Source organism: Corvus moneduloides, chromosome 28 (genome assembly GCF_009650955.1).
Source record: "Corvus moneduloides isolate bCorMon1 chromosome 28, bCorMon1.pri, whole genome shotgun sequence".
In the NCBI taxonomy this organism is placed as follows: Eukaryota; Metazoa; Chordata; class Aves; order Passeriformes; family Corvidae; genus Corvus; species Corvus moneduloides.
In genome coordinates this window covers 4,349,581-4,374,021 of record NC_045503.1, presented here as the reverse complement: position 1 = coordinate 4,374,021, position 24,441 = coordinate 4,349,581, and the positions used below count along the sequence as shown (strand labels likewise).

The 24,441-nt window shown below is 53.9% G+C and overlaps 1 protein-coding gene across 3 annotated transcripts; it reads left to right on the top strand.

Annotated features, from left to right (window-relative positions):
* Positions 1 to 6,032: 6,032 nt before the first annotated feature.
* Positions 6,033 to 23,021, top strand: KLHL26 (kelch like family member 26). 3 transcript variants are annotated; one of them, XM_032092473.1, is made up of 3 exons: positions 6,033 to 6,088; positions 16,744 to 16,926; positions 20,199 to 23,021. In XM_032092473.1, exons 1-3 carry the CDS (start codon positions 6,042 to 6,044, stop codon positions 21,778 to 21,780), a joined length of 1,812 nt encoding a protein of 603 aa, XP_031948364.1. In that variant the 5' UTR covers positions 6,033 to 6,041; the 3' UTR covers positions 21,781 to 23,021. The 3 variants fall into 3 exon arrangements, with proteins under 3 accessions (XP_031948364.1, XP_031948366.1, XP_031948365.1); XM_032092474.1 differs by lacking the exon at positions 6,033 to 6,088 and adding an exon at positions 6,253 to 12,828; XM_032092475.1 differs by lacking the exon at positions 16,744 to 16,926.
* Positions 23,022 to 24,441: the final 1,420 nt, after the last annotated feature.

Here is a 24,441-nt window from a genome sequence, read left to right as displayed (position 1 = left end):
GGGCCAGGCACGGATTTCCCTCCCCTCCTGCCATCTGCTCCTGACAGTGCTGTTTGTCCCTATTTCTCACCCCATTCCCCTGTGCCTCAGGAGCGCTGGCAGCTCCTTGTCCTGGAGCCCTGGGCCATGTCCCTCTGGGATGTCTCTGCTCGGGAAGAGCACTGGGGTTCTTGGGATGCCTCAGAGGGCAGAAATCCCAGGACTGGGTCAGCAGGAGGGGAAGGACTCCGAGATGTCCATGTGCCAATCTTCCTTTTCATGATTTGGGACCAATCATCCCCTTCCCACTTGCATTCCAGGGAGGTGCTGCAGGACACAAAGAGGTTGGGGAGAGGTTTCTTATTCTTGTCTTGCAGAAGGAAGAAGGGTCTTCCATGAGAATCCCCAGTCGGGGTGGAACAGCAGGTTTGGACCTGCAGGGTTCTTGGAGGTGATGGAAGCAGAGCCTGGGCTCCTGTCTCAGCTGAGAAAGGATATTTTCCAGCAGCTCCAGCTGCCCCTCCCTGCTCCTGGCCCAGCTCCTGCCAGCACAAGGCTGTGATCCTGAATTCCCGACCAACACACAGAGCTGTAAATTCAGTTTTAACCCCAATGGAGATAAATCCCCATGCAGCGATGGAGCAAGATGAGGAGGTGGGATGGGGAACTGGACAGGAGCAGGGATTCTAATTCTCCACAGAATCGTGCCTGGAGCCACCACAAAGCCCACCTGGCCTTCAAAGATGGAAACCTCATGGTGCTGCTGGAATCAGGCAGGGAAGCACCGTGCCAGGGATGGGAAAACACATCCATGGGCTTCCTCTTCCTCTCCTTCCTATGACCTACCCCAACAAGCTGGAGCCGTGGGTGATTCAACAACAACAAAACCAAACGAAAAACAATCTCCTCGTGCTAATGGGATTGGTTCTGTCCCTACCACGCACATTCCAGCCCGGCTCGAGGGACCGCTCGGGGGGCGGGGGGGAAGGGGAGGATAATGAAGCCAAATTATTCCTCCGTCTTCAAATGTCAGAGTTGAGTGCAGTGCCGCTGGCCGGGCCTGGCACAGCTGCTGGGCCCTGGCGCTGCCGTGGGGAAGCGGAGCACCCTCGGAGCACAGCCAGGGACAGGCATTTTCCATTCCCTGGCCTTCATTACTTCTTGGAACGTGGGCCCCGCTGGCCGGGCCGCGAGGGGCTTCGCTTCCCTGCGTGTTTATTCGTGCGGCCGTGTGTTCTCCTGCCAGGTGAGGAGCGCAGCCAAGCTGGTCGGGGGAAGCTGGGATGTGCGGCTGTGGTTTGGCTGGGCGGATGGCAACCAGGCTCCCCAGTGTGCCGGGGTGGTGGTGCAGCACTTGCCCCCCCTGGAGCCGTCCCTGGTTCCGTGCTGGACACGGAGGGGACCTGGTGGATTGTGGCCTCGCTGTGGTGCCAAACGGTGCTGGGAATGGCCAGTGCTGCCAGCTGAGTGAGAGCCAGCTCCTGCAGGAATCAGGTCTCCATGTGGGAGTGGAAGGAGCCCAAGATTCCTGCAAGAAGGTGTTGGTCCTTCCCCCAGGCCGGACCCCATGTGGCTCCACGCTCCGTGTCCTGCTCATTCCTGCTCCTCCCGCTCGCTCGCCAGCACAGGGCACAGCATTCCCACACTCCGTGTTTCATCTGTGCTGGATAATGCTGCTCCACAGGGTGGGTGACACTGCCTGGGGGTGGAATCCATCCCAGCAGGGAAGGGATGCTGCTCTCCCGGTGCATTGTGCCAGAGATGAGCTCGTTGTGTCGGATTGGCTTTGAATTGGGGAACTGGGATCCTGCTGCATCCCGGGATGGTGGGAGCCTACAGAGCTCATCCTGAGGGACTCGGGTATCCCACATCCCTGGGAGTCCCACATCCCTGGGAGGCCCACATCCCTGGGGGTCCCACATCCCTGGGGTTGGCGGCCGCTCTCCACCATGGAATTCTCTGCAATCCTGGCAGTGCTGGTGCTCCAGGGGAAAGGAGAGGATGATCCACCCCCATCAGCCTCCAGGAGATAAAACATCTCCATGGGGAAATGTGACCAAAGGGGCAGGATAAAAGGGAGGGAGAAAGGCTGGTGCATCTTCCCGGCACAGCAGACACACCCCAGCCTGCATTCCCAACCTTCCCCGGGCTCACACTCTCGCCAGGATTACACAGGGATTAGCAGGGAGCAGTGGAGCAGAAATCCAGAGGGAATAAAACCAGGGAGAAGCACTGGCACTGAGAAACCCCAGCACACCCTCTGGGCAGGCAGGAGATGGAGCTGGGATTTCACCAAGGAAGAGCGAGGGAGGTCATCGCAGCCTCCTCCACAACAAGGGAAAATAAAGCAGCCAAAAATCTAACAAGAACTGGGAAAAAAACCCTGTGCTGGGAAAAAATCTAACAAAAATTGGAAAAAAAACCCTGGATGCTGGTGCTGGGAGCTGTGAGGAATTCCTGCTCCTGAGGAGGATGAAATGAGGACGTTGGAGGGAAAGGCAGCGCTGCCAGCTCATGATTTTGTCATTACTCTCCCAGTGTTGGCCGTGGATTTTAAAGCCCAGCTGTGGGAGCCGTGGGATACACAAGAGCTTGGCTTGCAGCAAAAGGTACATGGAGAGACCTCATGTTTTGCAAGGGGAAAAACAAACACAAAAAAAAAGGTGAAAATATGACTCAAATACATCCCGAAGGCTTGAAATCAAGATCAGAAAGAAGAAGAATGTAAATAGTTTGGAGTTTATTAATTTTCTTTTTTTTTTAACCCAGTCCAGTTAGAATTGTGATTTTCCAGGCAGACCACTGCTCTCCACAGTAGGAATTCCAGGCTTTTCCAGGCCTGCCTGCATATACTGTGTGCATGGGATAAATATATTACAGTTGTGTGAGTTGCTCAGATTGCTGTGCTAACACTGGTCATAAAATTCACCTTAGATATAAGGCAGGCTGCTCGGGGAAGGGGGCTAAGTGCACTCAACAAATAACGAAGAGAAATAAAAATAAATATCAAATGGCCCATAAAATCAAACAATAATGGTAACTAAAAAGTTCCTGGATTTGCTGCCAGAGGTAAAATCCCATCAGCGACATGAAATAACAAGAAATGCCCCCCCTTAGTTCCTTCTCCACATGACACAAGTCAGAACGCCTGGTCACCAGAGTAGTTATGGAATACATCTTCCTTCCAGGGGCTTATAAATGCATTTTTCCTGCTTTGAGAGACCTTCTGGGGTTCAGTTTAACTGGGATCTGGGGAACATGTGAAAGGCATTTACGGCATCCAGCCCAGCCCCGCTTTTCCTGCAGGAGAAGCAGAGGTGTGACATTCACAGCTCCCACCTGGGATGGAGAGGGCCACAGCCCTTTGTGGGACAGAAATAGCTGCACTTAAAATATCAGGGTGGACCTAAAAATAATAAAGGGAAAGAAAGCGTTTGTTTCAAGGCTTTTACAGATCAGGGTGTGCTGATCAGGTGAGGAGCAGCTGAGGGAGCTCGGAAAGGGGCTCAGAGGGAGCAAAGGAGGCTCAGGGGGGACCTTGTGGCTCTGCACAACTCCCTGACAGGAGGGAGCAGCCCGGGGGGGGGTCCCAGGGGACAACAGGACAAGAGGGAATGGCCTTGAGTTGCACCAGGGGAGGTTCAGGTTGGATATTGGGGAAATTCCTTCATGGAAAGGGTGGTCAGGCCTTGGCAGGGGCTGCCCAGGGAGGTTCGGAGTCCCCATCTCTGGAGGTGTCTAAGGAGCTCCTGGACGTGGCACTCGGTGCTCTGGGCTGGGGACAAGGTGGGGATCAGTCACAGCTTGGCCTCAGCGGTCTTGGAGGTCTTTTCCAACCTAAATAACTCCATGATTCCATAAAGTGACCCCTGGAGAATGGGGGAGGTGTCAAGTGAAGCCAAGCTGGAAGTTGGACAACCATGAGATGTTTGGAACACCAGAACAACAAAAAGAGCACCCCTGGAGCAGGGGGGAGAGCTGGGTGGGAGCTCCTGCAGCTCCAAATTCCAGCAGGGACAGGGGATGGAACACCAGGAGGGTCCATCCATGGCCTCTTCCCGTGCTGACATCTCCTCCTCTGTGCAGGTCGTGTCTAAAATAACAAGGCCCCGAGGTCCTGGCCGGGGTCTCCGTGTGCTGCAGCAACACAAATAGCAAATTAATAAGTACTGCTTCCCTTGCTCCCCAAGGTTTTGCGAGGCTTAATTAATGAATGTCTGTAAAACGCATTTGGAGCTGGGAATGAAATGTGCTGTGGAAATGCCAAATATTTTTAATGCTCCAGCAGATTTAGGAGGTTTAAATAAGAAAAATACACAGCTTTTCCTCTCCGAAACAGATTGCTCTCCTTGAAGCAAAGAGCTCCAGAACATGAAGTTTTCATCAGGCTGACTTGAAAGGGAGTTTTCACGGCTTTCCAAGCGCGTTCGTTCTCATGTACGAATTCCCCCCTTTCCCTTCTACAGATGTGGACCCCGAGCATGGGAAATCAAAGAAATCTACCCCCGGCCGTTGGCAGGGCCAGCGCTATGAATAATTTCCTGATTCCCACTGATGACTGGAATGCCCCCTCGACCAGATGCGCGCCGGCTTTAGGAATTACACGGACCCCGCGTGGCCTCGGTGGCTTTGGGGAGAGCTGGGAGGGCTCTGATGCCGACCATGTGTGGGGACGGAGGCGGTTTTGGCAGCGGGACGCGCAGGGATCTCCAGCGACAGGACTGCACCCTCTGGAGGGTACTGCTGCTCCTGCATGAGGAGGTTTTGGCCAAAAATCCCCCTCCAGAATGGCCCAGGTGGCCTGGCAGGAGGTTTTGTCCCCACCAGGGCTGTCCCCGCAGTCCTGGGCGCCGCAGGTGACATTTAGTGATCCGCAGGTGGAATCCCGAGGGAAATATTGGGATTTCCAGGGCAGGCTGTGGTCCGATAATGCTCGCATGGAAGGAACTGGTGGCCTGTGGGGCGGTGACAGACCTCTGGGACCCCGCAGCTGTGGGGCGGTGGCTGCCACCGGGACATCCGAGGGATGGAGACACCCCCAAGTCCTCTCAGCCATGAGGCAGTGACAGACCCCCAAACTCCACAGGCTGGTGGGGGGTGACAGCCCCCGGTCCCCCAGCCCCGGGGGGAGGTGACAGCTCCAGGGGGAGGTGACAGCCCCCGGCCCCCAATTCCGGGGGAGGTGACAGCCCCCGGTCCCCCAATCCCGGAGGGAGGTGACAGCCCCAAGGGGAGGTGACAGCCCCCGGACCCCAATTCCGGGGAAGGTGACAGCCCCCAGTCCCCCAATCCCGGAGGGAGGTGACAGCCCCCGGTCCCCCAATCCCGGGGGAGGTGACAGCCCCCGGTCCCCCAGTCCCGGGGGAGGTGACAGCCCCCAGTCCCCCAATCCCGGGGAAGGTGACAGCCCCCGGCTCCCAATCCCGGGGAAGGTGACAGCCCCCGGCCCCCCAGCCCCGGGGGAGGTGACAGCCCCCGGTCCCCCAATCCCGGGGGGAGGTGACAGCCCCCGGTCCCCCAGACCCAGGGGGAGGTGACAGCCCCAGGGGGAGGTGACAGCCCCCGGACCCCAATTCCGGGGAAGGTGACAGCCCCCAGTCCCCCAATCCCGGGGGGAGGTGACAGCCCCCGGTCCCCCAGCCCCGGGGGAGGTGACAGCCCCCAGTCCCCCAATCCCGGGGGGAGGTGACAGCCCCCAGTCCCCCAGCCCCAGGGGGAGGTGACAGCCCCCGGCCCCCCAGCCCCAGGGGGAGGTGACAGCCCCCGGTCCCCCAGCCCCGGGGGAGGTGACAGCCCCCAGTCCCCCAATCCCGGGGGGAGGTGACAGCCCCCGGCCCCCCAGCCCCAGGGGGAGGTGACAGCCCCCGGTCCCCCAGCCCCGGGGGAGGTGACAGCCCCCGCACTCCCGCGGGGCGGTGACACGGCGGTGGCGGCGGGGCGGCGCCAGGCCCGGCGGGCGCGGAGCGGAGCCCGCGGCTCCCGGTCCCCGCCGCTCCTGCGCCTTTAACGCGGCGGCCCCGCCGCCTCCCCCGCGGCACCGGCGGCGGCGGCGGCGCTCGGCGATGGCGGAGTCCGGCGGAGCCGAGTTCGGCGCGGAGCGGCCGAGCAGGTGAGCGGGGCCGGCGCGGCCTAGGCCGGGCAGCGGGGCCGGGCCCCATCGGCCCGCGGGGCTCCGCCGCCTTCCCCCGGGCCCGGGGTCACGGAGCGCCGGCCTGGCCGAGGAGCCGCTGCCCGGGGGCGCTGTGGCGGGCGGCAGCACGGCCCGGTGCCCGGTGCCCGGTGCTCGGTGCTCGGTGCCTCAGGGGCCGGGGATTGTCCTGAGCGGGGCCCGCGGGAAGGGAGCGATCGTGATGAGCAGCGACGCTGCTGCTCGTGGGGTGTGTGAGGAGGGAGGCTGAGGTTTGGGCCAGGCTCTAAAGCAGAAAATAGTGTGAATGCTATGGTGAATCCTGTAGTGAATCCTACAGTGAATCGCACCCAGTGAAACCGCCCCAGGGAATCCCACCCTGGGTCAGGTCTGTGGAGCCACCAGCTCTGCGGGTTTGTAGAGACACCAGGTGCAGCAGTTCCAGAGACTTCCAATGTTTGGTGTTTCAGGCCCAATCTGCTGCCCCCCATCTCCTCTGCTGTGCCCCCAGCCTGCAGATCCAACCCAGTCCCTGATTTTGGGGGGGTCCCTCAGGCTTTGAAGGCAGTGCAGAGCAGGTGGTACCTGTCGGGGTGATGCTCTGGGTGCTGCAGGTGGTACCTGCTCACGGAGGAGTTTCTGTTCCTGGGGTTTTCCTGTCTGTCACCATCCCGAGCTCGTGTTGGACAGTGTTCAGGGAGTTGTGGTGTCTGGCTCGGGGATGTTACGCTGTTGCTGTCAGCCCGGGCTGTCACTTTGCTTCAAAGCATCGTTTATACTCAGCTTCGCTCAGCGTTGCCTCCTGAAATAACCACCCGTGTGTGTCACGCCGTGGAGGGGAAGCCCTCCCAGGCATTGTTCAGTGCTGGAGAAGCCTCTCTGAATCCTCACCTATAGATTTATCCTACTTTTTTCCACCTCAGTGACCACCTGTGCTCCTTGAAGCTCCATGCTGTGTCACCTGTGGCGTCTCATTTCATCCCTCTGCACCTCCTTTTCCTTTCTCAGGCAGGAATTCCAGCACTTCTTACTCCAGGTGTTGGTAGCACTGCTCCCCTGGCACTTGGGAGTTCCCTGGGCGTGCAGCAGTGAGAAATGGAAGTAATTTGTTTCAGGGCTGTGATAAATCACCCAGGCTGGAGCTGCAGCAGTTTTATTCCCCCGAGCTGCAGCTCCGTCATGTTCGCTATCGCTGAGTGTTTATTTTCTTTGTTAATTTTAAAGCAAAGCTCGTTGAAGTTTGGATCCTGCTTCTTGTTGCTCCGGAGTTTAGAGGATTTTTACTTGTTTAAAGGTGGATTTATTGGGGAATATGAGGAGAAATCTGATGGGGGACTTTGGATGTGCTGTAGAGCGTGAGCAGGATTCCAAGGGCATTCCTTGGCGGCAGTGATTCCTTGTTAGGTGCTTCCACTTGTGACTTTTTTGCACTTCTTATTGACTCTCCAAGGCAGGAGGACAGAGGCTCTGGTGCTGTTTCACACATGCCATTTGGATGGTGCACTGCAGCTCCAACACCACGGGCAGAATTTCCATCTTTGGAATTGCTACCGCTTGCCCAGGAGCTGTGGCTGCCCCGGAGCAGGAAAATTCACTTCTCTGCTGGGATCCTGCTCTTTCCTTCAACACAGAACAGGCTGGGCAAGACCATGGGGACAAAAGGCCCTGGACACGCTGATGGCATGAGATAAAGCCACTCCTGGGCATTGAAAAGCAAATGGCTCCAATCTTCTATTTTGAAATAAACTTTTGGTTTGTTTTTTTTTTCCTTTCTTCCTCCTTGGGTAGAATTTCATGACTTACAAATGGGTTTCATATTTTACTCCCAGCCTTCTTTTATCACGTAGAGGGAAGAGTTTCAGGCTGCAGAATTCACTCTGTAGCACTGGGAATGTGCTTTGGGGTCAGGGAGAGGAAACCTGGAACCTTTTGGGATCCCCAGCAGGAGAAGCTTCTGCGCTCGAGCCATCGAGGCATCGTTGTTGCAGCGTTGGTGAGGTGGGGTTGTGCAAAGCAGGGTCACAAAAATCTGGGAAAAACACCATCCCAGATGCTGGAGAGAGTGTTCCCGTGCAGGCCTTTCCATGGGAATTGATTGAGGTGTCCAGAAAAGCTGTCGAGGAATTAATTGGGAATAATCCCTTGAAGGACGTGCTGACGTGTTTGCTGTGAAAACCAGGAAGAACAGGCAAGGTCTTATCTCAAATGTCTGGGTTCCCATCAAGGGGATGCTGACCTGAGCTTCCCAAACTTTATTCCTTCTGAGAAAGTGGTGGGAAGGAGAGGAATGTCCAGGGGGATGGAGTAAAACCACAAAGGGGGAGGATAAGGGCCGTGAGCCTGCCTTGCTCTGGAGTTCCTGTCATCTCCTACAGCTTCACCCTTCAATCACACTTGGTATTTTTTCCCTTTTGGAGCCGAAGTGGAGTTTTTGTGGGGTTTCTATGATCCATCCTCTGCCACATGGCAAGTTTCAGACAGATTTAGTTGTTAGATCTGGTAGACGTGGTGTAAATGTTTATGCTCTAACTGAATCACTGTAAAAATAACTGCTGCCTGCTCTTGCAGTGTTGGGAGAGTCCTGAGCTGGGGGTTTTGTTTAGACCAAAAGTAAACTTGGGGGGATGCTTTAAAGGTTCCTGTCATGCCTCCAAGTGTTGTGTGGCTTTGTAAGGAAGGGCCTCACAGAGTGGGATGATGGTTAAAGCGTCTTTCCCAGTTTCTCATTTATTAAGAAATGCTGGAGTTGCACAGAAATTTGGGATCTTTAAGAAAAGCTGTTCTGGTGGCCTTGGGTGGCTCTGTTCAGGGCAGAGTGGCACAAAGCCTGTGCAGGACAGAGCTGCCCACAGAGCTGGGAAACAAAATGATGTTATGATGGGCACAAACCTGAGTGCAGAGCGTTCAGGTGAGCAGAGAAAGACAGATCTGAGCTGGAATTTGGTGCCGCGATGCCGAGTGCCGGGGCAGCTGCTCCCACCTGCTGGGAAACACCAATTCCCTCATTTCCATGGAAGGAATGATGCTTTTGCTGCTGCTCTCTGCTGTTTCATCACCTTGTGCTGTTTTTGCCTGAGCTCCCTGGCTGCTCCCAGGCTCTGATCTGGAGGGTGGAGGTGCAGGGAGGGGAGAAGAGTACCTACTCTGCACGTAGCTACTCCTGTTGTGCTATTGCCACACTGCCCACGCCGTGCAATCCATGCTGCAGAAACAGCCTGGCACAAGCACCGCTCCTGGACCTCTGGAAAAGCTGGAAGTTTCCCCGAGTTCTTCCCAGGTGTGGAGCGGAGGGCCCGGGATAGTTGTGTAGGGCAAGGTGGGGAGTGATTTTCTTGCTGTGGGGACCTTTCTGCCCCGCCAGAGCTGCTGGCAGAGCTGGTACGGGCTGTCCCCACAGGGAAGGTGACCCAGAGGTTGCTGAGCTGTGCAGAGCCCAGGCAGGTCCTGACGGATTTTTGGATGGACGTGCCCAGAGCACCGCGGATCGGCTCCCAGAGGTGACAGGGTGACGCTGGAGCGGGCGCAGGGGAGGAGGCCAGTGTCCAGCAGTGCCTGTGTGCGGGCCAGGGGACACTTTTGGGGTGGCCTTGGTGGCTCTGCTGTGCTTGCCGACACCACTAGGTGCCTCCCAGCCTTTGCACTGCGGGGAGAGGCTCGGGAGCACCCGCTGCTCCCTCGGGCTGCTCCAGCAGCCCAGGCTTGGGGCACGGCTCTGATTTTTGGGTTATTTTGGACGTGAGCTTCACTTTTCACACAGCAGGGTTTGTCCCTGAGCTGGGGGAACGTGGAGCTGTTTAAGGCAGAGCTGTCGGGGAGTATTGAGGGTGCAACGAGCCTGAACTTGGGGGTGTACGTGGATTTTATGGGATGTGAACCCTACAGTCTGAGGGGCCCTGTGTGCCTGACTCTGTCACTGCTGTCACACTGCCACAGCAATGGACATGCTCCGAGTGATTTTTGTGTTTGCTCTGTTTGTTCCTGGCTCAGAGGGATTAGGCTTGGGGCTGATAAAAAATAATCACCATCAGGGTTATGGGGTGGGGGAGCACCTTCCCATTCTCGGTCCCTGTGACAAGTGCAGGTCGAGGTGGTGGCAGGGCAGGGCAGTGATGGGTGATGAGTGTCACCTCTCCAGCTGTCATCTCTCTGCTGGGACCAGAGGAAAATCCCAGTGCAGGACAAGACCCTCTGTTGTAGCTCTAAATATGGGTAGAAAAAGGAGAAATAGCAAATCCTTGTAAATAATCTCACTGTGACATTTTTGCCCCTCCAACCCCTGGTATCCAAACCTGGGCTCTTGGAATCCTCACCTGAGAGTCCCTCTGGTCCTTTGGCTGCTGAATCACCAAACTGCTTTTCCCACTGCACCAGCACAAAGATGCCTCTGGCTTTGTGACAGAAACATTTGAGGAATCTGATTCTGGGGGTTCTTTGTTGCTGTTTTTCTTCCCCCCCACAATTTGTGCTGGGTACAGCACGTCCTGCCCGGGGCCTCACGTTGAAACTCTGGGCGGTGGCACAGAGTTGAACGTGTTCACATCTTTCACCCTCCACTTTTTTGCTGCTCTGTTTTACCAGGCCAGCCAGCTTTTTGACAGCCATCCAGTTTTATTAGTGCAGAAACCAAAATCCCACCTCCTTTGGCTTGCAAACAACCTCCTGATTGATGCCTGGGAGCAGAGTAAATTCGTGTGTGTCTGCTGGGCCCTGTGCGAGCCCAGCTCAGAAGAAAAGAAAAACAGAGATTTTGGAAATGGCTGGGACTTCTAAGGGTATTAAAAAAATAATATTTCAAAAATAAATAAATTGAAAAGCTTCTTGCTGCTTTACCTTTGGGCTGCAGGGTGTCCTTGGTTCCAGCTTGGGGGAAATGGGATGCAGATAAGCAAATCAAAGGATCAGCAGGACCCAAGACGGAAAGCACTGGAAAATGAACCAGGTGCCTCCTGGCTTCTGTAAAATCCAGCTTTAATTGCTGTTTTCACCAAATTGCAGGGCTGAATCTGGCCTGGGTTGGCTGGTAGTGGTCAGTGTGGGAGCACAGCAGCACCCAGTCCCATCCCAGTGCCGGCCAGTCTGGCTGCTGGGAGAGGGACCAGCCTTTGGGGCCCTGAAACAGAACTAAAAAAAGTTTAACTGAAAAAAGTCTGCTGGGTTTTGTCCTTTTTCTTTCTTAAATCAAGAATGTTCTTTGCTCTCCCTTTGCCAAACATTAAATTCACTTAAATTTCGAGGCTGGAGACTTTTCCAACTTTCCTGTTGCACTTGAGGCATTTTCCAGAGGACCATTATTTTCACACAAAGTGTCGCTCCTTCTGAAACTCAGCCCCATTTATAATCTCTTCATTTGAGCCCTGCAAATTGCCAGTCACTTTTAAAAAGCGATATTAGTCTCAGGCTCTCTCCTTTTATTTATTGCTTTGATGAAAGAGATGGTGTCAGGAGTGGAAAATGAGTGGAGGCAGAGGAGGGAAACGGGAGAAATTCAGGGAAGGAGTTGGAAAAGGGAACAAAGAAATCGATTAAACGCTTTTTTTTTGCTCCCATATCTTGAGGATGATTATGTTTCGCTGGAAAACATCTCCTTCATTCAGAGTGTTAATATTTAATTAGTTGCTGATCATTAAGTGCTTATTGTGGTTGCTAATTTGGCCAGGAAACGCTGTAAATGCTGCTGGGAACAGAAGTAGGTTAACAGGGCAGGTATTTTTGTGCTTCGGTGCCTCATCTTCCTTGCCCCCAAATTTCCAAGGAAACTTCTTGCTGTGTCTTCTTAGAGGGATGCAAAGGCCACGGGAACGTCATCCCAAAATCCTAAATGAGAGTCTGGAAAGCAGCAAATCCGCAGTGAAGGGCTCAGCCTTTCTGCCCTAACGTAGCATTTGTGAGTGTGGAGTGCTGAAAACTCATTTTCATCATTTGGGCATGTGATATAAAGCCTCAGGATCTGAAATATTACAGTCACCATGGCTACCAGTGACTTATCTGAGGGAGTTTGACTTTTGTTTTGATTTTAAGTGTCTTAATTGTAGTTTAAAAATCAGAATCTAAATGTGTTTTTTTACTTAGGCATGAAACTAAAGGCATTAAATGATTTGCATTATTAAAATATCTATAATGCTGCCTGTCAAAGGTTCCTAAAGAAGGTCCTTAATATTCATCCCTTATGTTCTAAATAAAGTTACTCTCCAGCTTTATGGGAGTTCTGCTTCTCTCACCACAAAAAATGTCTTGCAGGTGCCTCGCTGGCTATTTTGCAACCCCAAACCTTTTGTTTAGCCTTGGAAAAGCTGTGCCACTCCATACCTGGTGCTTTCTCACACATTCTGCTGCTTTTCCTCCTTCCCCTCCTGTCCCCCAGCCGTTCCCCGCGGGGTCCCACCTCTGGAGCTGGTGTTTATGGAAGAGTTTGGCTGCTGGAAGTTTGCCCTGCTCAGGAATCCTGCCAAACCCCCTCGAGTTTCTCCTGGATGAAAAATTACTGAGCACCACCTGCCCGAAAAGTGGGAAAGCGTGGGGATGCTGAGCTGGGATGGAGAGCACCGAACTGCCCCTCCTTCCATGGTGTAAAAGAAGAGGAGGAACACGACAGGCAGTGGTGCAGCCGAAGATTTTTCTCCCTTAATTCAATCACTGAAATGTTACAATCTGTCCTGCTCTAATTCTCTCCACTTGTACTTGTGCAGCGGTTGCAAACATGCTGAAATATGAACTCATGCTTGGTAAGCCTTTAATTCCAGCTTTGATGTTTTTAATCATCAGTACAGATTTGGTAAAAATGATTCATTAGCTTGAAACGCGTCTTGGATTCCACGTGACGCTGTGGGGAACGGAGGAGGCAGCGCCAGGGGCCGCTTGTTCTTGGGATGTTCTTTGTGCCTGAGCTGATTCTTGAAGTGTGGCCCTCAACATCTCAGCTTTAGAGGCCTCTTGGGTGTCCAGATGCCTCCTCTCTGCATCTGGTTTCGGTCAAAACCCGAGCGCTCCTTGCTCAGAAATGTGTGAGCAGAGCCCGTGGTCGGTGCGCTGGGGCGAGGGCTGCTCTCTGGGTGCCGCAGCAGGAGGATTCCTGGCCTCGTTTGCCTTCCCTGCCTTCCCTGCCCGCTGTCTGCCTGGAACCACTCCCTTAACCCTTGCTGGGACATCTCCACACCCTCTGAGCCACCAGGGTTCGGGCTGGGGTTGGTTTCCCCCACACTGAGCTCTAGCCCGCAGTGACCGGAGAGGATTGAAAGCAATCTGGCTTCAGAGCAGCGGCTCGGAGACAAATCCTCAATCCCATTACTTGTTCCCTGGCAGTCCCTGGTTGGATCTGGGGTACCAGGGATGTTATCAGAGCCTCTGAGGCTGCTGCCCAAAAGGCATCGCCCTCCTGGCTCAGCGTGGCTGTCGGATTCCAGCTGCCCCCGCCGTGCGTGCCATGGATATAAAGATCCCTTTCATGGCTGTTTCCATATGGAAAGTGGCATTCCTGTTCCTGTAAAGCCACCTTTGTGCCAGTATATCCACGTGAGAGGCCCTGGTGGTGGGAGGATGTTGGGATCCCCGCCGTGGGATCTTGGTGCGGGTGTGATTTTTGTGTCCTGCGTTCTTCCGATGGATAAATTCGGGTGCAGCCACAGGCCTGACCCTGCCCCAAGCTGAGGTATTGAAGGGCTCTCTGACCACAGAAACCCCACAGAACTCCAGCTTTTTGAGGACAAAGATGAGCATCCCGAGGAAAATTCCAGAAGCTCTCCAGCCCTGCCTCCCTCGGAAAGGGAAGGAGCGGAATAAACACTTTCTCCCTGTTGTGCTGAAAGGCTTTTATCTCCCGGGCACGTTCTGAGCTTCGAGGAGGAGCAGCAACTCTTCCCAGGTTTTGTCTTCCAGGCTGTTCCTGCTGTAACAAATTGTTAAGCAACAAGTACACGGCATTTGGAGATCTGGGATGAGATAGGGACAGCCTCACAAAGGCGCTCTCAGATGTTCAAGGCTTCCTTTTGTGCTCAGGGGTTTTATATATTTATTTTTTACTCTCTGGCATCCAACTGCTGCTCCTCTTCTCCCTCCGTTTGCGGTGCTGGAGTGGGAGCCAAGGCCATGGATTCAGGTGTGCTCCCGTGTCCAGCCAAGCCTGCTCTTATCACAAATCCCTTTTTTCTCCCCGCAGAGCAAACACTGCTTGGTGCTGTTTCCTCACCTCTCCTCCTCCCCCTTTGTTTTCCGTAAATCCCTTACTTGATTTCTCATGCTTTGTGTGGATTTTGTTTTGTTTCCAGCTTGTTTTTTTCTCCTTAAAATCCTTTTTTTTTTTTTTTTTCTGGACATTAGCGATGCTTTTCTTTTGTTTTGCCTTTTTTTCCCCCCTCCTCAGAGTATTGTGTAATTAGTGGATCCTTTTATTCTACCCCTGTAAATAGACAAAGGAACCAGAACAGGGAGTTTTTCCTGGAGCAGCTGTTCCATTACCTGTTGAAATGAGTCCCACATCCCAACACCTTTATTCCACACAGATGGACCCACCCACCCTGAGCTAATCCTGTAAAAGTGAATTGAGGAAGAGGAAAAAAGAGGAATATTCATGCAGGTGACGGTTGTTGTCTGAACCTGCGCTGCGAGGGCTGTGGATCCAGGGACAGCATTCCAACAGGGATGAACGCCGAGGCTGGGAAAAGGAATGTTTGAAATCAGTCTAAAAAAAAAACCACAGAAGAAAATTCCCATGAGGAGACTCCTGCAGGAGATCGAGTGTGGTGAAGTCACAACGAATCGGGAATTGCGGCTCCCGCCGGCTCTGTCCCTGTGGATTTTACCTGCCCAGCCCGGAGCAGAGCGGCTTTGCTGGGTGACTGGTGCTGTGTCCAGAGGGAACATCACTTCCATGCTGCTGCTGGACGTTTCCTCCTTCCTCTCGCAGCAAATGCAAGTTCCAGAGAGGAGAGGGAAAGGGGTTTGATGTGGTGAGAATCCACGCCTCGCTGCCCCAATCCCTTCCCTCTTTTTCCTTGGGAAGAGCTGGAGTGGACAGACATCTCTTGGCTTGCAGAGTGTGGATAAAGGTCCTGTCAGCAGCTGCCTTTTTGCTAAGCCTTCTTATTCCAGCAAGGAACACTCCACGCTCTGCTCTGAGGCTCTTCAGAGTGCTTTGATTTTAGGGTGGGGATTTCAGACCACCCTCACCCAGCTGAGCACCACCAGCCATCCCAGTAGGAGCTCCGATGGATTTTTTGAGGCATTCCCAAGCCTGAGGAGCTCGAACCAGCCTGCCAAGGTTTGCTCTGTGCATCCCAGCGAGCTCCAGAGCTCCCAGTGCTCTGATGGACATCCCAGATTTCCCCTCGCTCCCTCTCCCTAAAGCTTGCCGGAAATTGCAACCCGATAGGAGCGAGCCCTGTCCATTGTTCCTCATTGTTTGAGGATTGTTTACATCCACTTTTTTGTTATCCCATCTCCCTGACTCTTCCCTGACCTCTTGCCGGCTCGTTTGGTCCATTGTGTGTGGCTGTTGTTGTTCCAGGGAGTTCTGAGGGAGGAGGGTTGGAGCAAACCCTGGGATTACTCAGCCCCAGCCTACTCCTCTTTGGCTTCATTGCTTTATTCCACCTAAATAATAATAACAATAAAGATGATAATTCCCTCTAAGTGCAGTCCTAAGCGCACTCTCCCGCTGTGTATTTGGGAGCAACTCGCGCAGCTTCCCAGACTCGGGATAATCTCCTTGGGATTTTTTAATGTCACATTCCTCGAGGACGCAGAGACCCAGCAGCAGGATGCTCCTGGAAACATCAGCCCCATCCTGAGTATTGATCCCTGTGTTTTCTCCCCAGGAGCACACAGGATCTTGATCCTGAAAAGTCGGTCAGAGCTGGATTACATTTGCAAACCAGTTTGGGATTTCCCACGAGCGAGAGGGCTCAGGGAGTCTTGCAGTTGGTTCTGGAGTTCTTTCCAGAGCATCCCGCAGCCCCTTCCCCTGGAGCAGGGCTCCTGCTGCCTGCGAACGCAGCGTTCCCACCGACAAGTGCATCTGAGGCCAGGCAGATCCCGGGATGATGCTGGGGAACACGTGTGAGAGGCACTGGGAGAAGCAAGGAAATGTTTACGCTGGGAGGGGACTGTTGACAGTGCAGTTCAAACAGCTGACGTTATTCAGGGCAGCCAGTGCCGTGCAATATTTTGCTTTTTGCTCCTCTCCTGGGGGTCAGGCAGAAGGGAAGGATCAAATGGGGCTGGCAGGGCTGTCCTTGGCCGGAGCAGGGAATCCAGCAGCTGCAGGCAAGGAAGGTGGTGAGGAGAAGCAGCAACTGTGGCTTGGTGTAGTGGTTGAAGTCGAGGTCAGGGTGGATTCTGGGGCAGCTCAGCGCAGGGACACCAACATTCCCTGGATATTGTGGACCCAGGAGATGTTTGGGTGGTGTCTGGAGCCCCGTGTGTGCTGCAGGGCTGTCAGTGCCAGAGGATAACTGAGAAATGTGGAAGTGTTTTGTGCTGGGAGAAGGGAACACGAGGTGCTGATGTGCTGGGTGGCTGTTGAGCTGGGAATTGAATTTGCCTTCCAACTGGTCCCAGTTCCCGTGCGTCCCCATCTCGCTGGGTGGGTATCTGACATTCTGTGTTCGTTTCAAACCAGCCTGTCTCTCTTGTTCTGTTTTTAGCATGGCTGACAAGAACAGCACCCTGAAATGCACGTTCTCTGCTCCTGGCCACAGCACCACGCTGCTGCAGGGACTGGCCTCGCTCCGAGCTCAGGCTCAGCTGCTTGATGTCATCCTCACTATAAATAATGAAGTGTTTCAGGTTCATAAAGTTGTCTTGGCTGCCTGCAGTGACTATTTCAGGTGAGAATCCCATAGGGAAGCAGGCATTTTTACCTTTCCCGTGGGTTTGCTGTCTCCCCATCCTCCCCCACCCCAACCTCCCCACCGCACCCCAAAAGTCCCATCCCACAGAAATCTTTGGAGGTTTGGTTTGCTCCATGGATGTCCTGCAGGCAGGTTGAAGTTCAGGATCAGTCCCTCTGCACTCAGGTTTGTTCAGCTACAGCTGCTGGGCCAAGACAGGAGCCCAAGCCCAGGTTTTGAACCCACCTGGGCAGGTGTTGGTGCTGCTTTTGCTCTGGAGCCACTTGAGCTGATTTGGAGGTAGCAGTGAGGCCTCCAGAATGAGGCATCCCATCCTCCTGCTCTCTTTAACCACCACTGATGTGTCTGTAGTGCTCCCTGCCCATGGGCTGAGAGCACTGAGGTCCTGAGAGCGCTCCCCAGATCCCAGAAGATCCGGGAGAGCTGTCCCAGCTGGTGTGGGTTGAAAACCGAAGCACCACGAGGAGTTTCTGCAGCCAAATTAATGCAGAGGGAGCCAATTGCAGGGCAGGGAATTCAGTCCTGAGTGAAAACAGGTGTTTTATCCATCTTGCCTCTGTCACAGGATCACAGAATTGTGGTTGAGGTTGGAAAAGGTCTCCAAGGTCATCAAGTTCAACCTTGTCACCCAGCCCAGAGCACTGAGTGTCACATCCAGGCCTTCCTTGGACACCTCCAGAGATGGGCACTCCAAACCTCCCTGGGCAGCCCCTGCCAAAGTCTAATCACCCTTTCCATGAAGAAATTCCTGCTGATGTCCACCCTGAGCCTCCCCTGGCACAGCTTGAGGCCGTTCCCTCTTGTCCTGTTGTCCCCTGTTCCCAGAGCCCAACTTCCCCCCGGCTGCCCCCTCCTGTCAGGGACTTGTGCAGAGCCACAAGGTCCCCCCTGAGCCTCCTTTGCTCCAGGCTGAGCCCCTTTCCAGCTCCCTCAGCTGCTCCTCAGGACTGACTCTCTCTGTCCAGCTCCTTTGGAACGGCTCTGACTGGGAATGGCTTTGAGTCCGGGATCTTTCTGGGGCAGCACCAGTGGCAGCGTGAAGTGAGGGACGTGCTGGAGACACCAGGTGCAGGGAAGGCTCACACTCATGGAGAGCTCGAGCTGGGAGTTGTTCCAGACTCTGGGAGGGCTGGAAAAGGGGCTGTTGATGGGATTTGCAGTCCCTTGATGTGTAGGTCCCTCCCAGCAGGTAAACAAGACCAAAGGGCTTCACCTGGCATCTCTCTGGCATCCCTGTGCCCGTTCTTCAGGGCTCCGTGTTCACACACATTTTCCAGGCTCTTCCCTCCCCTCTCCCTGTGGTAACACAAACCTTCCAGGCTTATCACTCTCCTGAGCAGGCACACAGTTAATCCTGGAGCTGCTCTCCCCCCAGATGCTGATGGCACTGTTTTATTCCTCACTGCTGGGTGCAGGGCCACTGCCAGGGTGGTTTCACTGTCGAAATCTAATTGCTGAGTAGGTTCCTTGTTAGAACTTCAGTGGTGCTGAAGAACGTCGTCCTGGGGAACAATGGCAGAATAATCCAGCTTTTCGAAAACACTCTGGGTTTTTTTCTGCAGGAAGGGGGAGGGAAAAGAGTGAAATTGAGGCATTTATATAATCAGCATTTTAGAACCGTAACACTTTTCGAAGGGAATTGCATTCTAGTGGGTGATTTGTCTTCAGCATGGCAACAATAAACGCTGTCCTCTCCCTGTTCAGCTGGTGCAGGAGCACACACGTGGCCGGGTGTCCTCTGGGGCGAGGGATCAGGGCTGGGATTTGAGCAGAATGCTCTCATCTGCTGCACGGACAAATAATTGGGAACAGCGTTCCTGGTCACTCGGTTACAGCGGGCTGATTTCACATGCAGATATTTCCTTATTTAGGTCATTTAGGATTTCTTGGGTTTATGCTGGACGGCAGCAGGTTTTCTAGCCTGGTTTGGACAGGAAACTTGGAACTCCTGTCTTTTGACAGCGTTCCCAAGATATTCCTTTATTCCTGTGTCGGTGCAGGGTCTGTTCAGCATTTTTTCGGGCTGACTCGCACCTTGGAGTCGGCGCAGGCAGCTCTGGTGACACCACAGATTTACCTTTCCCATGGAAAAGAGCAGGTTACCCAGGGTGGAAAAAACAGCCCAAAAAGTGCAGTTTTAAGATCTTTTGTGTGACAGTTCATGGCCTCGCAGGGACGTGTGTGCAGTGGCAGGGAGTGGTGACACTCCACGTCGCCCCATGTCACTCTGTGTCACCTGCTCTGACTTCGCCTGACCCACAACTGCTCTGCCCCTGCTCCTTGAACACCAAGGGGTGCAAACCTTTGCCCTGAGCCACCCCTGGCTAACAAAACCCTCTAGAACGGGCTGTAAATGGCCCAAACCCCACAAGTGCAGCCCCGTCCCCATCCCCATCCCGCCCCCGGCGGCACTGGGAGCTGCGGCCCCACAGCCCTCGGCGTGGAATGTGCTTCCTGTGGAATTTAGGAGCCTCCCAAGGAGGTGATCCAGGGCCTAAGCTCTGCGTGGCCTGGGCAAGTGATGTGCTCGCAGCTGTGCTGTAACTGAGCCTTTTCCCCCCGAATTTTGTTTAATTGCCTGTCAGCCCCCTGCCGTCGGCGTTGCTGGAGGGGCTGCGGCTCCCATTTTTTAAGGCGTTGGGAAGGAGCTTTGGAGGGGAGGTTGTGCTGGAAGACCAAAGCTGTTCACAGAATGTGTTGCACCTGCAATTTTTAAGCCATTTCGTAGTTCCCTACGAGGTAACGGGATCACAGGGCCTGAAGGCTGTGCTGCCAGGAGTCACTGAGCTCCTACCAGAGGTGTATTCCTTCCTTGTGCTCCCAAATCCTAAACCTAAACCTAAACCCCTTCAGGGTACAGCTCCCAATCTCTGCTGGAGCAGATCCCGTGGGATTCTTTTTTGTTGAGTATCACAGATTCATTGGTGTCCAGAATTCTCCACTCCCTGCTCTGGCAGCTCTGCCTCTTCCTGGAGCTTGGTCCTGTGGTCTGCTCTTATTCCCGCTGCCAGTGGGATTGAAAAACTTCTCCAGTTGCTGAATATTCCTCCTCATTGCACTGTTTATGCAAGCCTTATGTAAGTCGTTGCACACTCTCATTTCTCCTGGCTCGTAGAGATTTAGCCTTGATTTATTCCCCCCCTTCCCCATCCTAAGAGAATCAGAGTGTTCAATAAAATCCAATTCCAAGGTGCTGCATCTTTTGCTTAAACAGGGGGGATTTTTTTGTTTGTGTTCCTGACCTGCAGGGCGATGTTCACGGGCGGGATGAGAGAAGCCAGCCAGGATGTGATCGAGCTCAAAGGTGTGTCTGCCAAGGGCCTGAAGCACATCATCGACTTCGCCTACAGCGCCGAGGTGACTCTGGACCTCGACTGCATCCAGGACGTGCTGGGAGCCGCCGTCTTCCTGCAGATGGTGCCGGTGGTGGAGCTGTGCGAGGAGTTCCTCAAGTCTGCCATGAGCGTGGAGACGTGCCTCAACATCGGGCAGATGGCCACCACCTTCAGCCTCGCCTCCCTCAAGGAATCCGTGGACGCCTTCACCTTCAGGCACTTCCTGCAGATCTCCGAGGAGGAGGATTTCCTCCACCTGCCCCTGGAGCGCCTGGTGTTCTTCCTGCAGAGCAACAAGCTCAAGAGCTGCAGCGAGATCGAGCTGTTCCGCGCTGCCGTGCGCTGGCTGCAGTTCGACCCCGGGCGCCGCGCCAGCGCCAGCCAGGTGCTCTGCCACATCCGCTTCCCGCTCATGAAATCCTCGGAGCTGGTGGACAGCGTCCAGACCCTGGACATCATGGTGGAGGACGTGCTGTGCCGCCAGTACCTGCTGGAGGCCTTCAACTACCAGATCCTGCCCTTCCGGCAGCACGAGATGCAGTCGCCGCGCACGGCCATCCGCTCGGACGTGCTGTCCCTCATCACCTTCGGCGGCACCCCCTACACCGACAACGACCGCACCGTCAGCGCCAAGGTCTTCTGCCTGCCCGATGCCGGCGGCCGCCAGTTCCGCGAGCTGACCGAGATGGAGGTGGGCAGCAGCCACTCGTGCGTGGCCGTGCTGGACAACTTCGTGTACCTGGTGGGAGGGCAGCAGCTGCAGTACCGCAGCGGGGAGGGCGCCGTGGACGTCTCCTACCGCTACGACCCCCACCTCAACCAGTGGCTGCGCATCCAGGCCATGCAGGAGAGCAGGATCCAGTTCCAGCTCAACGTCCTGCGCGGGATGGTTTACGCCACGGGCGGCCGCAACCGCTCGGGCAGCCTGGCCTCGGTGGAGAAGTACTGCCCCAAGGACAACGAGTGGACCTACGTGTGCTCCCTGAAGCGCAGGACGTGGGGCCACGCCGGGGCCACGGTGGGGGACAAGCTGTACATCTCGGGGGGGTACGGGATCTCCGTGGAGGACAAGAAGGCCCTGCACTGTTACGACCCTGCCGCGGATCAGTGGGAGTTTAAGACCCCCATGAACGAGCCCAGGGTGCTGCACGCCATGGTCAGTGCCAACAGCAGGATTTACGCCCTGGGAGGCCGCATGGACCACGTGGATCGGTGCTTCGATGTCCTGGCTGTGGAATATTACGTCCCTGAGACGGACCAGTGGACCACGGTGAGCCCGATGCGCGCGGGGCAGTCGGAGGCCGGCTGCTGCTTGCTGGAGAAAAAGATTTACATCGTAGGGGGCTACAACTGGCACCTGAACAACGTGACCAGCATCGTGCAGGTCTACAACACAGAGACTGACGAGTGGGAGAGGGACTTGCACTTCCCAGAGTCTTTTGCTGGCATTGCCTGTGCCCCGGTCATCCTCCCGCAGGTGACGAGCCAGAGGTGACTCTGGGCTGCTCTGGGGTTGTGGGAGAGGGAAGGACAGCAAACAGCTCCAGTTCTCTGCTCCAGAATGTCCCTCCTCCTGCTGGGGAGTCCTGGCAAGCGAGTTCCATCAGCAGCACTTGTCAGCCAGGCAGACTGAACAGATGTTACAGCTGGGAAAAGCTTTTCTCTCCGCTCTCTCTCTCTCTCTTTTTTGTGGGGGGTGAATTTTGCCAACTTTTCGTATTTTTAAAGGCGTTACACGCTGCAAACTCTGGCAGCTCAGGAGTCACTCAGCACTGGGGTCTTGTTTCCAAGAGACCAGGTGGGGGATTTTTTATCAATAGCTCCAAAAATAAAAATCATTGTGCGTCGCTTTGTTGTTTTTTTAGCAAACAAACAAAAAAATACCAAAACCTGTGTAACACACTGACCTCCAGAAGCAATAAAGGGACAGTGGGAGCTACAAGAGCTCAGGTGCTTGGATTGTGAAACCAGATCCCTGTTTTTCAAAAGGTGACTTTTCCTTTTTTTTCTCCTTGCTGGAAAAGGGAATATTTATCCCTGCGCACCTCTGGTCCTCATTGCTTGGATCACGCTGCAATTCCTCGCCCCCTCCAGCTCCTCTAGTGCAGAAGTTCTCCCTTAATTGGGGCGTGCAGAGTTTGCAGCACTAAAGCCATGGTGAAAGCTTGATTATATATAAACAGGCATGATTATTTGGGTTTAGAAGTGCCAAAAAATTTGGCTGCCCTGGCAATAAGAGCTCTGCAGTCGTCCATCAGTGAAGCCAAGAGCTCCTGCAGTTTCTGGGTCAGGATTTTCACCTTTCCCAACACCTTCATCCCAACTCTTCCTCCACTAAAGGAGGTGGGTGCTACTCCTTCAGCAGCTGGAAGGATTTCTTCCTTGCCATGGGAATCAGCTGCTTGGCATCCCAAAATGATGGGAGTCCCAGTGGAATGTGGTTTCGTTGTTGTGGTGGTATTTTAAATTAAGAGGTTGGTTTAAGGTGGCTCTGTGATTTTTGTAAAATCTTCACTGAACACTTCCTGAACTTTCCTCCCCTCCAAGCCATTTTCCTTATTTAATTTGATGAATGAATTGCAAGAATCTCTGCTTTTATCAGGAATTCTGTTTCCAAGGGCTTTGTTTTGTATCTGTGTCGGCTTGATTTGGATGCACACGGTCTCCTTTTGTAGAGAAGCTGTTGCATTCTGCTGTGAAATAAATCCTGGGCTGCAACCTTTAGTGACAACTCGTAATGTCTGGTGTGCTGATGAATCCTTGGCAGCTCTGTGCAACGCATGAACTCCACACCTCAGAGATTTTTCTGGAATTCATGCAATCAGAGCACCTTTGGGTACGATGCAGGGCAGGCGTTCTGAATTTCAGATGAAAGTGATGCAGAATTTTGTCTGTTCCTCTCCATTTGCTGGTTTGCCAGTAATAAACTGATGGAGAGGACGTGTTGCTGTATGGAATGCTGCAGTTGGAGGCCTCGCAGGCACTTAATTGACTCCTTTTCTCTGCTCCTTTGGCCTGGCCTGGCTGCCAGAAACGCCCAGGATGGGCTTGGCAGGGACAGGAGATGCTGAGAGGATGAACTGGAACTCGGTTCAAGCTTCACAGTTACAAAAGAATGGATTTTCCTTGTTAAATGCTTCCACGTGTTTATAAAAATGGTATTTCTCAGGTTGGTAACAAATGGAGGAGTTCCTCCCTTTCCCATTTGCAGGATCTGCTTAATCCTCTTCTGAGGGTGTCAATTCTTCATCCAAAGTGACAGAGGAGAGTTTAGGAGGGATATTCGGGATAAATCCTTCCCGGTGAGGTTTTCCCAGAGCAGCTGTGGCTGCCCCTGGATCCCTGGAAGTGCCCAAGGCCAGGTTGGAGCAGCGTGGGACAGTGGGAGGTGTCCCCATGGCAGGGGTGGCACTGGATGGGCTTTAGGGTCCCTCCCAACCCAAACCAGTCTGGGATTCCGAGATTCTGCAGCACTTAAATACTCTTCCCTGCTTTATTTCAATTTTCCCCGATTCCTGTGGCAGCAGTGGATGGTTTGGGTGTTCTCTAATCCCTGAGATTTCCTGGATGTGCAGCCATGGTTCCCATCCCACACACGCCTGGAGATCGGTGCGAAGACCATCCCTGGAATCTCTTCCTGGAAAAACCAAGCTTTACTTTTCCCTTCAGGCTTCTCAGGTAGGTGTGTGTGTGTTGGGGGCAAAGGGGGAAAAGAGGAAAAATCCTTGGAAAACGTGGAAAAATGTCATGGGTCTCATCTTTAAGTCAACCTTGCCAAAATAAATGTAACCTGGGTATTCATTCCTGTTGGAAGTGTGGCTTTGCAGGCAGGAGGATGCACAAAGCCCTTCTGGGATTGTATTTATTAAACAACTGCCTGCCCCAAAGCAAAACTAACCTGGGATTCCCATTCCCACTCCCTGCCACTGCGCAGCAGCAGCTGGGAAAGAATCTGGAAGTCTCTGGACCAGAGCACCGCAGCTCTTTGTTTCTGGAATGTTCTTTTTATAGCAACGTAAATAATTATTTCTCATCAAGCAAGCTGGAAATATTCTGGCCACTCTAAATTTAGCAGAGACTCAAGTATTTGTGGACCATAAATATTTTGGATCATAAATCTGACCCCTGTGCAGGGATGGAGTTGTGGCTCTGGGCT

Coding starts and splice junctions, on each gene's coding strand:
- KLHL26 (XM_032092473.1), top strand. CDS start 6,042: ATGGCGGAGTCCGGCGGAGCCGAGTTCGGCGCGGAGCGGCCGAGCAG. Junction 6,089..16,743: donor GGCGCGGAGCGGCCGAGCAG/GTGAGCGGGGCC, acceptor TTCTGTTTTTAG/CATGGCTGACAAGAACAGCA. Junction 16,927..20,198: donor GCCTGCAGTGACTATTTCAG/GTGAGAATCCCA, acceptor CCTGACCTGCAG/GGCGATGTTCACGGGCGGGA.